Source organism: Rhodnius prolixus, unplaced genomic scaffold, assembly GCF_049639745.1.
Source record: "Rhodnius prolixus isolate KJV_2025 unplaced genomic scaffold, Rpr scaffold_10, whole genome shotgun sequence".
Taxonomy (NCBI): domain Eukaryota; kingdom Metazoa; phylum Arthropoda; class Insecta; order Hemiptera; family Reduviidae; genus Rhodnius; species Rhodnius prolixus.
In genome coordinates, this window is record NW_027411615.1 from 389,320 (window position 1) to 404,466 (window position 15,147).

A 15,147-nucleotide genomic window follows, 5' to 3' on the forward strand; every position below is an offset into this window, starting at 1 on the left:
ACAAACATTTAAATTCATTTTGTAAATATAAAAAATTATATTTTAATGCACAGCGATCTGTAACGTTCACCTCTATTTTTATAAGACTACGTTACGTACCAAGCCTAGGCTGTATTTTTATTTTTTATCTGTTGCTGTTAATATTTTGTATACAAACCTATTATTTTTGCTGAAGGTAACTAATAATGCATAATAATAATATCATTAATAACGATAATGTCCTTGCAATTAGAAAGTTTTTATAATTTTTGTTTTATACAATAAAATAAAAAAGATAATATACAGGGTGTTCATTTTAAGACGGCTCAAATGCATTTCATGCTTAATCGGTTGATCTGAGCGAAAAATGGTAGAGGAAAAATTTGTAGCCCGTTACCTGTAGTTTCAGAATATGTGACTTGATTTTAGATTCCTGCCCGCATACGCGGCTGACGCGCGACCAAAAGTGAGGGTTTGCAGTTGACCCCCATTTTCATATACACAGTTTTAAAAAGTATAAAAAGTAATGAAAGAAACCGGAAACCGCAATTCGATATTTTCAAAATTAAAGGTGCTAGGCCATTTCAAAATCTGGTATTTTTAATCATATTTCAATTTTTTTAACTTGTTATCAAAGAGAAAGAAGAGCACGCGATAGGTCATTTTTATATATTTTTTCATCCCCTTTTGAGGTGCCTCCTCAGACTCGCAAGCCAGGTTAGCCAGGAGGTTATCAACTGCTCCCTGTATCTGAAGAGGCACCTTTGAAGGCACAGTACATGCTTCACAAGTTGAGTAAAGTGCATTATTTGATAAATCAAGGAATAAGTCTGATCCTTTACGTGAAAGATATTGATCACTTAAATATGTGGCAGGTGGTTTCCAATTTTTTTCGGTAATTAAACGCAACTCTCCCAAAATTACCAAATAATTATTAAACCTTCTTGTTTGTAACAGATGTAAAATTAATGTTTACCCATTTTGGGTATGCTTGAGTACATCTAAAGCTCTTAACGTTTGATTTTTCTTAGAAAAATCACTCGGAAAACGACTTATTTCCCGATATTAAGAAAAATACTAGCTTTACTGCCTTGGCAATATTTTTAGTAGAAAGGGGATGAAAAAATACATAAAAATGACCTATCGCGTGCTCTTCTTTCTCTTTGATAACAAGTTAAAAAAATTGAAATATGATTAAAAATACCAGATTTTGAAATGGCCTAGCACCTTTAATTTTGAAAATATCGAATTGCGGTTTCCGGTTTCTTTCATTACTTTTTATACTCTTTAAAAACTGTGTATATGAAAATGGGGGTCAACTGCAAACCCTCACTTTTGGTCGCGCGTCAGCCGCGTATGCGGGAGGAATTTAAAATCAAGTCACATATTCTGAAACTAGAGGCGACGGGTAACAAATTTTTTCTCTACAATTTTTCGCTCAGAACAACCGTTTAAGCATGAAATGCATTTGAGCCGTCTTAAAATGAACACCCTGTATAAAAAAAATTTTTAAACATTTAATGAACACGTATTATTGGTTAAAAAAGAAAGCAATTAACTAATTAATTATGATTTTATTTGGTTAAAGAAGGTGGGGTTTATTTTTTTTAATTTTTATTATTTTTTTTAACTTTGTGCTTATTTTTGCAACTGCATTACAAGTGAAACTGAGATATCATGATTCGTAATAAGTGCATAAGCAGCAGCATTATGGGAAGGGAATTTACCCAATGGTGAAAAACTCTCCCTAAAAAAGCATTTCATTGAAATTGACTAGAAGAGCTCGATGCAAGGTAGAAGTGTTTAGAAACAACAGGAGATTTTGGCGATTCGAAGGAGCTTTCTTTTTTTCTTTTTTTTTGATTGAAAAGATTGGTTTTTGTAGCTCTATAGCTTTAGAACTAAGCTCCTAAGTTCCAGTCTTACGCTTCTACAAAAAATAATTATAGATTGCCCATATCAAGAAAAACTAATAATTAAACAAAAATTGTCCTACATGAAAGCGACAACGTGTTCTAACATGAACATGTTCTAAACGAACTGGTTCTAACATGTCCAGCGATGATGTCATCACTTTAATACGTTTATTAAAAAGTTAAATATCAAATGAATAAAAATTAATCTTTCAACGTTGTTTAACATTTAAAAAAGACTTGTACATTTATATGTTATTTTTTTTGTCTTTTGGTTGACATCGTGTAATGTACACTATTTACTTGTGTATATATTGTGATAAATGTAGTTAAAATGTGTTACTACAAGGTAGTGATGTATTACTTTGCAATGTACATATAATTACACTCTACACACATAAATGTTTAAATGTTATCTATAAAAGTAAATTATATAATAATCTGTTCTGTGTATTTTATTACTTCCTAATAGAATAAATCGATCTATCGAATAAGCTTCTTTTTTTTATTTATTCTTAATGTGTAAGAAAAACTTTATATGAACCGGAAGTACGTGAAATCTAAGTCTTCGGAAAGCGTTTTTTTTTTTTCCAACCAGTAATCTATCTTACGCCCGAGTATTCAAAGTTTAGCTTGAAGTTTATTTTCCCAAAGCTAGTAAGTAGCACGGTGAAACCCTTTTACTCTGAAATGTGGCCTAAAAGATTATTGTGGCTCCCGTGAATGTCAGTGTTAGTTAAAGTGTACAATGTGTGCGTGCGTGTGATTCCTGAATCCTCAGTTGGTGTAGCTTTAGATACAGAAACTAGTTCTCAGAGGATGGATGCCATGCTATAAAATGTTGAGAGGCGCCTCGGTAGCCGAGCGGTTAAGATACTAGACCCGCAATGCTAAGATATATTGTTGGTTTAGTGGGTTCGATTCCCCCAGTCTAGACCTTGTATTTTATTTAATGGTTAATATGAGTTTACAGCAAAGTGCGTGAGGAGGTTATAGGCTAGACCCGCAATGCCAAGATGCATTGTTGGTTTAGTGGGTTCGATTCCCCCAATCTAGACCTTGTATTTTATTTATTGGTTAATATGAGAAATTTACAGCTAAGTGCGTAAGGAGGTTATAGGCTAGACCCGCAATGCTAAGATGCATTGTTGGTTTAGTGGGTTCGATTCCCCCAATCTAGACCTTGTATTTTATTTAATGGTTAATATGAGAAATTTACAGCTAAGTGCGTAAGGAGGTTATAGGCTAGACCCGCAATGCTAAGATGTATTGTTGGTTTAGTGGGGTTCGATTCTCCAGGCTCTCTAGGCCTTTGATTTTATTTATTTAATGGTTAATAAAAGAAATTTACAGTAAAGTATGTTTGCTAGTCGCCTCCGTTCACGTCACCTAATTGGTAGTTTGACGTTAAGCCCCGCCTGAAAAAATAGGCAATTACTTTACTTTACTTTATAAAATGATGATCTTGTTGAGGAGTCGTGAATCTAAGATGCTGGAAAATGTAATTTAAAGAGGAATCTCTAAAAAGTGGTATTCGTAAAAAAAAAAAAAAGGACCCGTTTTATAGAAGTTCTTATATCAGTTTATCTATCATGGAGATCTGGAGTACCAAGAGATTTAAGTTCAAGTTCTTCGGCAGGAACTGAATGGCCATGCAAGAACTGAAAGCTACTTTCCCAAAAGGTTATTGTTTTTGTGGGATTTATCCGGGTGGTTCAATTTTTAGCATTGTGTCCTAGGCTCGGTTTGAGTTTTTCGATGAAGTTTTGCTCTCCTAACGGTAGCTACTATAACGGAAATTGGGTTGCATCAAAAACTTGGTATAATGAATTCCGGTAACAGAGAGTCGCTTTTTCTTTTACTATTTTTTTTTTTTTTGGTTGAATGAATCATTCAAGAAGTTACGCTTGAATTTTACTATTTAATGAATTTTATAAAATAATTTTACGATAATATTTATTACAACGTAATCATATTGATTAAAAAAAAAAGAGTAAGCAATATCCTATGTTGGGCGCCAGTATTCCGATAATAAAGAATTGTTATACCAGCTGACCAAGGCTTCACCTACCTGGCCTTTTAGAACCTCCATACAGCAAAGGTCACACATATACGTTCGCACAAGCCACGCCTCAAACACCACTACACTCATGTAATAAAGGAACAAATTGATAATTGTCTCGGAGACCTCTAGTCTATTCTATCTTGGTCCTCCACTACCTTACCTTAACCTTATCGTCCTTTTAATAGGTAGTTAAAATAATAATACAAAAAAAAATTAGAAAAATACTTCAAAAAAATTGCGTGGGATCGAGAAAACATTTTTAGTTTTTAATTTAGTCTCGGTTTACTAAGATTTTTGATTTAATTAGAGATTATACAGAGGAAAAGAATTTAAAAAATATATGCATATATAGGTATATAGCACAAAAAGGCCGATAAAATATTTTTGAATTTAATTATATTAATATTAGCAATAAACTATAATCAGCTGTGAACTGATACGACTATAATCTTACTACTAATCTCAAGATTCTAACTTACAAAAAAAAAAATTTCTAATTCAGTAAATTTGATTCCTAATTACCAACATTACGGAATCAGATTAACGATCTGGATTCAGCAGTTAACTTTTACGAGAATGAAGTAAAGGCCAGTTTCCAAATACTAGGGTCGTTTGAAAAGTCCGTGCAAAGTCAGAGAGATAGCACCACTGGCGCGTATCGAGGTTATGTTTAGTTAGTAGCATCTCTTGGAAGAACACACACCAAGTTTCAGCCAGATCGGTCTATTTCTTTGTGTTTGGCATTCGTTTGAATCGAGGAAGTCGAGTGATTTTCAAAAAATGGACGAAAAAGTATTTCGTGTGTTGATTAAACACTACTTTATGAAAGGCAAAACGCCTGAGGAGACTAAAGAGAAGCTTGATAAACATTATGGTGACTCTGCACCTTCGATTAGAACAGTTTATAAGTGGTTTCAAAATTTTCGGAGTGGCCATATGGGCACAAGTGACGCTGAACGTTCTGGACGCCCTGTTGAGGTTACTACTCCAGAAATCATTGATAAAATCCATGATATGGTGATGGATGACAGAAGAGTGAAGGTGCGTGAGATTGCTAGTGCTGTGGGCATCTCGAATGAATGGGTACATAATATTTTGCATCAACATTTGGACATGACAAAGCTATCCGCAAGATGGGTGCCGCGATTGCTCACGCTTGACCAAAAACGAAATCGTGTGAAGTGTTGCAAGGACGGTTTGCAGCTGTTCCAGAAGAATCCGCAGGACTTTAAGCGTCGTTTCGTCACTGTGGATGAAACATGGTACATCACTACACTCCTGAGACCAAAGAACAATCTAAACAATGGGTTACCAAGGGGGAATCTGCGCCAAAAAAGGCGAAGACCGTTCCTTCGGCCGGAAAGATTATGGCGACTGTCTTTTGGGATTCGCAAGGAATAATCCTCATCGACTATCTGGAAAAGGGTAAAACTATTACAGGTGCATATTATTCATCGTTATTGGACCGTTTGAAAACCGAGCTGCAAGAAAAACGCCCACGATTGGCCCACAAAAAAGTCCTTTTCCATCACGACAACGCACCAGCTCATACCTCAGCAGTTGTGGTCGCAAAATTAATGGAAATAGGGTTCCAACTCGTTTCACATCCCCGCTATTCTCCAGACTTGGCTCCCTCGGACTACTATTTGTTCCCCAATATGAAGAAATGGCTGGCGGGAAAAAGATTTTATTCAAACGAGGAGGTGATTGCAGAAACGAATGGCTATTTTTCAGACTTGGACAAATCCTATTATTCGGAAGGGATCAACAAACTAGAGCAGCGTTGGACGAAGTGTATAAGCCTAAAAGGAGACTATGTTGAAAAATAAAAAAGGTATACCCCAAAAAATTAAGTAGTTTTTATTTTTGCACGGACTTTTCAAACGACCCTCGTACAGTCGACTCTCGATAAATCGAAATCCAAAGGACTACAAGAAAAATTCGAATTATCGAGAGTTCGAATTATAAGAGTTTTTATTATGTATATATGTATGTACATACGTATATTGAAAATACGTATGAGCTTACCTAAGTTTTAGACATATATAGCCTCAAGTAAAATAGTAAAAATAATGAAAACGACAAAAAAGAACAAAAAAAATTACATATGTATATACATTTCAATAAATAATAATATACATATGTACCTAATTAAGAAAATGAAGAACAGTTTTTTGTTTCAATGTGGCTTGACTTAGTCAAGTGACTTAGAATTGTAGAAAGCGTTGATGGTGGAATATTGAAAGTTTTAGCGATATCTTTTTTTTTCGAACCACTTGTCACGGCCGCGATAATTTTTCTTTTTGTCGGACACAGTAAGGGAGACGTACTTCCCATCGTGACAAACTAAGAAAGAGAATTGGAAAGTTAAACTGGGCTGAAAGGAGGGAAACATTACGCAGGAAATGGACAATAAGCGGAAAATGAGAAGTAAATATTACTAGGAAAAATTCGAATTATAAAGAGGGGAAGCTGCCTCGTTCAAATTATAGAGCCTTCTCTCCCCCTGTTGTTAAGAAAAGGATTTCGAGTTATCGAGCGCATCTAAATACACTGAATTTTTTCGATTTACCGAAGTTAGCAGCTGTAGAGTTTGAATGATCGAAAAATTCGAATTATCGAGGTTCGACTGTACCTGCAACCCTTTTGCCACCCCTAACGGTCATCCCTTCTTAGACACCCTCACAGAGTGGCCACTCACACATGTACCAAACATTCCAATTTACCTACACTAGGAAAAATTCGAATTATAAAGAGGGGAAGCTGCCTCGTTCGAATTATAGAGCCTTCTTTCCCCCTGTTGTTAAGAAAAGGATTTCGAGTTATCGAGCGTATCTAAATACACTGAATTTTTTCGATTTACCGAAGTTAGCAGATGTAGAGTTCGAATTATCGAAAAATTCGAATTATCGAGTTTCGAATTATCGAGAGTCGACTGTACAACGTCTTAAAGTCATAATCTTTATCTTCCGAAATTAATTCATGCAATTTGTAAAAAAAAAGTGTTTGTATTATTCAAAAAGAAGAAAGATTATTACCACTTCCTGTTATAATATTGCCAAGCAGTCGATCTAAGAACTAGGACATCTTCAGGGCTTCCTAGATCGAAAGCTTGGCAATATTATAACTGGAAGTGGTAATAAGTCTTTCTTACTTTTCAGGATTAATGAGTCAGTCATGTAAAAGAAGATTAACGTTACTCTACATTATTATTATCATTATTTTCTTAAAAAATAATTTTGTGAATGACTGTGTTTGATGGACGCCGAACTTCTTTAGTGAAAGATGGAAGAGTCCTATTCGTCAAATGTCTAATAAAACCCAACAATAGACAATTTGTAAAGGCGTGGATTTCACTCAAATGTAAAGTTACAGGTTAACGTGAACTTACACTTACTCAGGTTCTGTCAGGAGGAAGAGGAGGAGGAAACGGCTCTGCACGTATTGTGTCAGTGCGAAGGGCTGGTCTGGCTAAGATTGTTTACTCCTCGGGGAATGATAGACCAAGGCCTTTGGAGCTTTACCCAAGGAGCCCGCTCTCCAGCATTAAGAGTCTGATTAAACGGACGGGTCTGGTGGGCGAGCTCTAGAGTAGTGGGAGCCACAATAGATCCATTGGGTCGCGGTGCCGTAGACCTTTAAGGCCTCTCTGCAAGAATCTAATTTAATCTAATTTTTTACTTAAAATATTAGCAGTCAATATTTCAAGAATCCATAAAAAAATGGCTTTAATTAAAAAAAAAAAAAAACTAATTTTGTGCGTAAATTACTTTTAACATAAATTAAAATTTTCATTATTATTATTATTATTTTTTAAATTACTTTCTCATTTTTAGGAAACAAGAAACGATTGAAAAACTTCACCTTATCTCGCAGAATTCTTTGGATTTTTACAATCCCATGGGATAATCCTTGGGAAATGCAGAATAATACTTTGAAGAACGTCTGATTTATATAACGCAATCAGGCAGGTGGTTGGGAATATCGACAATTTTAGGGTAATCTATACTTGCATAGTGTTTACATTCGTTTGTTGTGTGTGTGTGTAGAGAGAGAGTGTGAGGAAGAGAGGGGAAGAGAGGAAGAAAGAGAGAGAAGGAATGTATAGAAGTTTAGTATTATTTGTAATGTGGGGGCTTTTGTGAATGTTATCAGCGTTGCTTCGAGTTAGCCGAACAACTTGAAAAGCTAACTTATTTATTCACACTTGTGCTTCATACTTGTGAAGCATGTTTAGACTTGCCGTGGTAGCCTGGGTCTTGGCTAAAAGAGAAAGAGAGTGAGAGGATAGTGTGAACTCCATTCACAAACTACAGTTTCCCTCCTGTAGGAGAGGCCGTCTGAGAAGAGAAAAGTAAGAAGTCAGTATACTGAGGAATTCTCCGGAAGTGAGTTGTGTTTTCATGGCGTTAAAGTGTGACACACTTCTCATCTTTTTAAACTTTATTCATTCTTCATTCACGAAATGGATCAAATGCAAACCCTTGAAGTAATAAAAAGAGAAACGCCCATCACTTCTTAGAAAGGTTTGGCAAAGAAATGTGTGTACTAAGAAGGGCGCGCGATGACTAGAGATTGAAATAAGAAGACTTTAAAAGACATGCAAGGGAAAGTAAAGTGGTTTTATCGAATGAGAATAGGGAGGCGTAACAAATCTTAAGGCTCGTCCCATCCTTTGCCATTTTAGGGATGTAACGCCTGATAGGATTTCTGTGTTGTGAAGTGCTGAATCAGTGTCAAGAATCAGGGTTTTTAGTGTGTTAGCGCCTATATAGAGGATATCCAAAAGGCCTTCAACGTTCCCTCTTCCTCTAAAAAGGCCCTAATGGACAATTTGTTCACCATCAGCTAGTACACAGCCCCTTCGTACTGGGCGTAATGTCGTCTAAATTAGATCGGGGCCAACCAAATCTGCACACAAGTTTCTCCTCATACTTCCGTTCCAATAGATTGACGAAGAACGAACGACTTCTCAGCCCTTCCATCTTTAGGTACTAAGTCACCACAGTGATGGGGGATTCCCTTCAACATCATCGTATCACTTCAGCATCCGTCCTTTCTACTGGCAACCTCCCTATTTAGATTGTCTCACACACTCTCAATCTTTCTCCCTTCTGCTCTTGAATCATATCCTTTCTTTGTAATCGGCGCCCTTAGAACGGATTTACCACCCACCTTTACTTCCTTTTACCACAATCTAGTTTAAAACTAACTGAATCAGATTTTCCAAAATTACCATTTATGATTTTTATAAAACGATTAACTCGTTCTACTCACAGAACTTACTCTTACTAATTTTCTGAAAAATCTGATACACAAATTTTCCCAAACTCCAAACGTTTGACTCAAATTTAATTCACTTTAAAATTAGCCAATCCGCTCTCTCAGAATTACCATTAATCGAATTTTCATGGGGGGAAAAACTGTATCAAAGTAAAAGTTGTAAATTTATGAGTTTGTAATTAGTGAAGCGAAAATCTATACTTTTAAAAAATGACATTTCCGGTCTGCAGGATTTACAGATAGACGTATTCAAAACTAAATATTTTTGTAATTTTTTTTTTTTTAATTTATTTAGTAATTTACAATCTGTATACATCGTATACAATAAGTAAATATGGAGAGAGTGATGAACTGGTGGGCGTGGAGAGCAGGAGGAGAGAAACTACCCAGCGGTAGCACTCTCTATAGGAGAGATAGGAGAATGTGAGGAGGAGAATACGAGGAGGAGAGAGTGATGAACTGGTGCGGGAGGAGAGCAGGAGGAGAGAAACTACCCAGCGGTAGCACTCTCTATAGGAGAGAGGAGAATAGGAGAAGGAGAATGTGAGGAGAAGAGAGGAGAGATAGGAGAGTATGATGAACTGGTGCGGGAGGAGAGCAGGAGAAGAGAAACTACCCAGCGGTAGCACTCTCTATAGGAGAGAGGAGAATTGGAGAAGGTGAATGTGAGGAGGAGAGAGGAGAGATAGGAGAGTATGATGAACTGGTGCGGGAGGAGAGCAGGATGAGAGAAGCTACCCAGCGGTAGCACTCTCTATAGGAGAATTGGAGGAGGAGAATACGAGAAGAGATAGGAGAATAATGATTTAGGTGTTCAGACTGCGAGGAAGTCGTGGGGCCACTGGCGATTCAGTCGGCGAGGAGTATTGTTAGGGATGTCAGAGGAAGCGAGAGACAGTACAAGAGGATTAGAGCTAGTCGAGAGAGTAGTATGGAATTTTTGGTATTTAGTCTTAGCGAGTTGGTGCTATTAAGGGAATGTTGAGGTCGGTGTGAAGAGTGAGGTTAGTCCACCGTAGAAAGGAGCGTCAGCTATCTGTTGGAGGAGTTTTGACTGAAATGTCTTATACTGTCCGTATGTTTGTAGGTTTGGCTGAACCCCACAGCTCTAGTCCGTAAGTCCACTTAGGTTTAAGGATAGTGTTGTAAAATATTTTTGTAAGTGCCAAAAAAAAAAAAAAAAAAAAAAGAGTTTTTAGGCTTTTTATAATTTTTTTTTTAGGAAAAAGGGACCAAATCTTCAATGGCGTGAACGATCGATGAACTTGCACACTTCCTATTGAAAAACTTCAACTGATAGCTTTAACTGATAGAAGAAGAAGAAGAAGAAGGAGCAAGCTGAGAAGAACGAGTAATAGAGCTAAGCTCTAGGGAGGGTAACCTCGTAGGACTTGGATGGCGTAGATATCTGAGAGCAATTATGGCCGAAAGAGATCTGTAATGAGTCGGCTTTTGGAAGTTTAACAGGTTTCCTGAGGGGGCGTGGCATTGATGATTGAGATGACACAAGAAGAAGCTGGGAATCTTAAACGCTGCACAATACTGGGTAATAGTGCTGTTCTTTCTTGCATAATTCTAAGCTTATTTAGCACTATTAAATGCAGTTAAAATTAGTACTAAGAAGGAAGGCAAAGTATAATTAAAAAAGAGCACAACTGCTAAATTTCTAGAAGAACAATAATGCAGATAAAGAGCCGTGGCTAAAATCAAGGAGATGTTGCAATCAGAATGGAGAGATTTGAACGGCGAGGATGTGTGTTTGTGTATGTAAAGGGGCGTGGGTGGGAGAGTAAACCGCATATCCTGGTGAGATGATGTCACGCGCTTATTAATACCACGCCAAACAACAGCAACGAACCACCCGATCAAGAGTCCAATCTGACGTATAACCGGTTTTCTTCTTCAGCAGTGACGATCTTTACAAGGCTTTTACCTCTACCAAGGACTTCATTTTCTAAGCACCTCCAGAGTGGCTTAGTTTCTTCTTCTTTTTTTTTTTTTTCCTCCCCCAACTAGGAGGTGACGTATGATTTGTAGTTTGTGGTGAGTTCAAGTTATCTCTAGGTTTCAAGTCTTTCGATTGGATACGGTGTCTGGGACGATCTGTTCTCTCGACTTACCGTTACTTCCAAGTTAGCTGAGCGGTAGTCAGTCCTTTCCATCTATTGACTGACTCACTACGCTCTTGTACCTCCAAGGAAGTATTATTGGTCTACTTCCTTAACTTACAGCGGTATTGAACGAATTAGGAATGTGGTGAATTTAAATTTAAGCTTTAAAAAATTACAGCACGCAATTTTTTTTTCAAAGTAAGCTCTAGTCCTTGCCGTCATGTTCACTTGTTCATTGGCAAACTTGGGACTCCTATGCTAAACCTTAAGAGAATGGAACTGAGCATATTTAATCAAACTTTTTTTTTTGGCTTTTTTTGGCATTGACTTCCGCCATACAGCCAGCATCGTCTAGGTGCTTATCACTAGAATATCACTCACTCTCCACTCTCACTTATAAATACATTCGCTTCACACATTCATCCCTCTACTATACACAACTATTTACATACAAACTAATGGATGGATCAGTACTCTATATTCCTGCCATCCTTATAGCTTAACCGAAATTAAAATCACCGTAATCCTTCTCTAAATCATTTTCTTCCATTCATTCTAATCGGCTATAACTTTTAAATACATTCATATTTCTTGGTTAGCTCTGCTATAGATTTAAGCAGATAGATTTTGGTGGAGAATATTATGTCTTCGTAGCGAAATGGTGCATCTAAAAATACCTGTATATGACGTCAAACATTCGTTTCCTTTCTACTACCTAACGTATGTGTGACGACATATACAGATAATCAAACTTTTGTACCGGCCACTAGGAAGAAGTTCGAAACTACCATTGGGTCATAAAAATTACTGAAAATGTATGAATGAGTAGAGTTCCCCTGCAATGTCATATTAGCCCCCCCAAAAAAACTGCATAATTCGAGTTTAAGAGTAAAAAATGATTTGGAATTCCCCGGAGTTGGATAAAAATGATTATAGGTTAGATGAGAAATTTAGGATTTTCTTGGAAGTGTTTCAAATTATTTAGTTATTTATTTTTTGCGGGCGTTGCGTTGTCCATACAGTGAAAGATGACAATCAGTATAAAGCGTAATCTCCTTAATTCGCACTCATTGTATAACCACAAAGAAAGGTAACATCACAGTAGAGCTTTCTAAACGAATCTCTGCCATCATGATTGAAAAGAGATAGCCAAACTAAGATTCAGTTTAGATATTTTTAATCTTTCAGTAGGTTACGTATTTGCGTAACTCACTGTGAGAAAGAGACAAATAGAGAATTCAAGCTGAGCCTCCAGGGGGGGCATGCGCAGTATTAAAAAAACACCCCCCACTTTGATTTATTAATTTTTAATTTTTTTTTTCTTCCCAGCTATGGGGAGTTAGATAGAAAAATACTTTTATCTCTCAACTCGATCTGACGTATCGATATGGGTCAATGCTATCGAGGAACTTTTTTTTTTATAAGCGCGCCCTTTCCAATCTTTGTTTCCCTCTCTCTCCCTCTTGCCCAACACCTACAACAGCTGATTTTTTTGAGTTCATACCGCTTGCCCGCCCAAAACCTCGCCTAATTCTGTGGCTAATGCAAGAGCACAGTCATTTTAATTTGTTTCTTTTTAAATTTATTGAAACTATATATCGTAATCCAAATTCCTTAACAATTAAAATAATGAAGCAGAAACTTGATAATAACCAGCGTTAGTACCAACATGAGGTCCACCATTTAATTCCGGTCAAAACTGTGACTCAAAACTTTCCACTTCCGACAATTCTTCTGCGCATGTCCATTTCCAGATTTCCGAACCATTAAGAACCCACTCCTCCGGTTTTTATTGCAGTTATGGTTGTAATAATATTATTTGCTTTATTATTTTTAATTACACGTTCATTCTCAATGATCTAAATTTTTTATGGGTGAAGCAGTAAGTGAATTATATTAGTTATATTTTACGCCAGAATTTTGTATTTACTTTTGTGAGAAAGAAGCTACTGTCACGTTTAGGGGCCAACGAAAGCAAAATTGCTTTCAAAAGTGGGATACAAAAAAACCGCTTTGCCAATTATAGAGTTGCAGATCCTCTTTTATGATATGACAACTAACGGATTGCGTGCTGTGTGGCTGACATGCAGAGAAAGTATAAGAAACAATTACCAGTTTTACGTGCTCTCTGGAGCGATGAGATACCACAGTTGCTATTTGTTTGTCTAGGAAAAAAAGAAAAGAAAAAAGGGAGCCGTTGGATACCAGCAGGGGGATCCCATCTTCTATTTTAAATTAGTAATAGTTCTAGGCGCCACGATAGCCAAGCGGTTAAGATACCAGACCCGCAATGCTAAGGTGTATTGTTGGTTTAGTGGGTTCGATTCCCCGGTCTCTAGGCCTTAGATTTTATTTAATGGTTAATATGAGGAATTTATAGCGCAGCATGTTTGCTAGTAGCCTCCGTCCACGACACCTAATACATTGTTGAAGGAAAGATCGCCTTAAAAAAATAGGCATTAATTTACCATAAAAAAAAATTATGAACAAGTCTCTTTAATTTCCCGTCCTAGAATTTCCACCCCCAAACTAGAACTTGTCCAGTGAACTCATCCTGCGACAACTTCCTTACCCGATTTCCCGTGTCCAGTTTGTGTGGGTCTTTTCTCTCTTCCTTGGCACAGTTACTGATAGGCCATTCGCATCATAGAGTGTTTGGACAAGGAAATGAGTTGGCCTTCATCATTCCTACATACAACCCTATCCCCCTTGAACTCCTCCACCCCCGTCGTCCAACTAAACATAGTTCTCCTATGAGAGCTTCTCTGACCATCATATTCTCCCTCTCTTGCTCAGCAAAACTAGAGATTGAGAGAGTGTGATACTGTTCAACTTCACCCCGTTCTTGACGAGCTTACAACGTACAACTGGGTGGGGGTGGGGCAGTCGGTGGACATTGTCCAGTCTGTGTGACACTTAGTGACTTATTCTCGCCCTCCAGTCTGATATCTAACACTGTAGATAAAAGCTGGGAATAGGAACAGAGTTTCTGACGTATTTAAATTGAGATGGGTATCTATATTATTATTATTTTATATATATATATATATGTTTAACATGGTCAAGCAGGGTTTGGAGGAGACCAGAAGTCACTTTCCGTAGTACTCCGGACACTCGGACACATCCTGGGGACCCTCAAGTCGGAAAGTAACACATCTGAGTTCCTGTTTTTTTTTTTTAAATAATTTTTTCCCCTCCAACTAAACCCTCCTTTTCTTCACTTTTACACATCACCCTCAGGAATCAGTAGAATAATTTATTTTAAATCGTTTACTGGAGCCTTTTTTTTTGGAAAAAAAGAAAAACTTCGAACTATAATTCTGTTAGAATCACCTAGGAAGGAAAACAAATTCTAAGAGCAGCCATGCTTCGAACACTTTGTAGATTTTCACGGCGATTTAAAAATGGAAAACAGCTGGAAATATGAAAATATAAATTTTGCATCAATGAATAACAATAAAAGCTGCAAATTACCTGTGGTAAATAGGACGATCGCCTTCAGGCAGGAATATTCAGCTGAATCAACGTGCAAAGCTTTCAGTTTTTCCACTTGTTCTTGGAAAATTCTTATATGATCCATAAAGGCGACCACACGATCGGCGGCCATTGGAGACGCATGCAGTCCAGCGGCGGCCAACAAAGGTGCAACATGCAACGGCATGGAACATTGCGAAGCGTTCAATACGAACAGTTCACTCCAGACCAGCCTGAGTAACGCTACTTGGTCCGTTACCTGGAATGGAACAATCCAGGAATTTAAGTTATTAAAAAACATCTGTGTCATAACATCATGGAT

The 15,147-nt window shown here is 37.2% G+C and overlaps 1 protein-coding gene across 2 annotated transcripts in view; it reads right to left on the minus strand.

Annotated features, from left to right (window-relative positions):
- Window positions 1-15,147, minus strand: part of svp (COUP transcription factor 2) — a 282,909-nt gene that overhangs the window by 98,484 nt on the left and 169,278 nt on the right. For both annotated transcript variants that reach the window (XM_074133569.1, XM_074133568.1), the window contains exon 5: window positions 14,826-15,084. In XM_074133569.1, coding sequence (XP_073989670.1) covers window positions 14,826-15,084 — 259 coding nt within the window. The remainder of the gene's footprint in view (window positions 1-14,825; window positions 15,085-15,147) is intronic.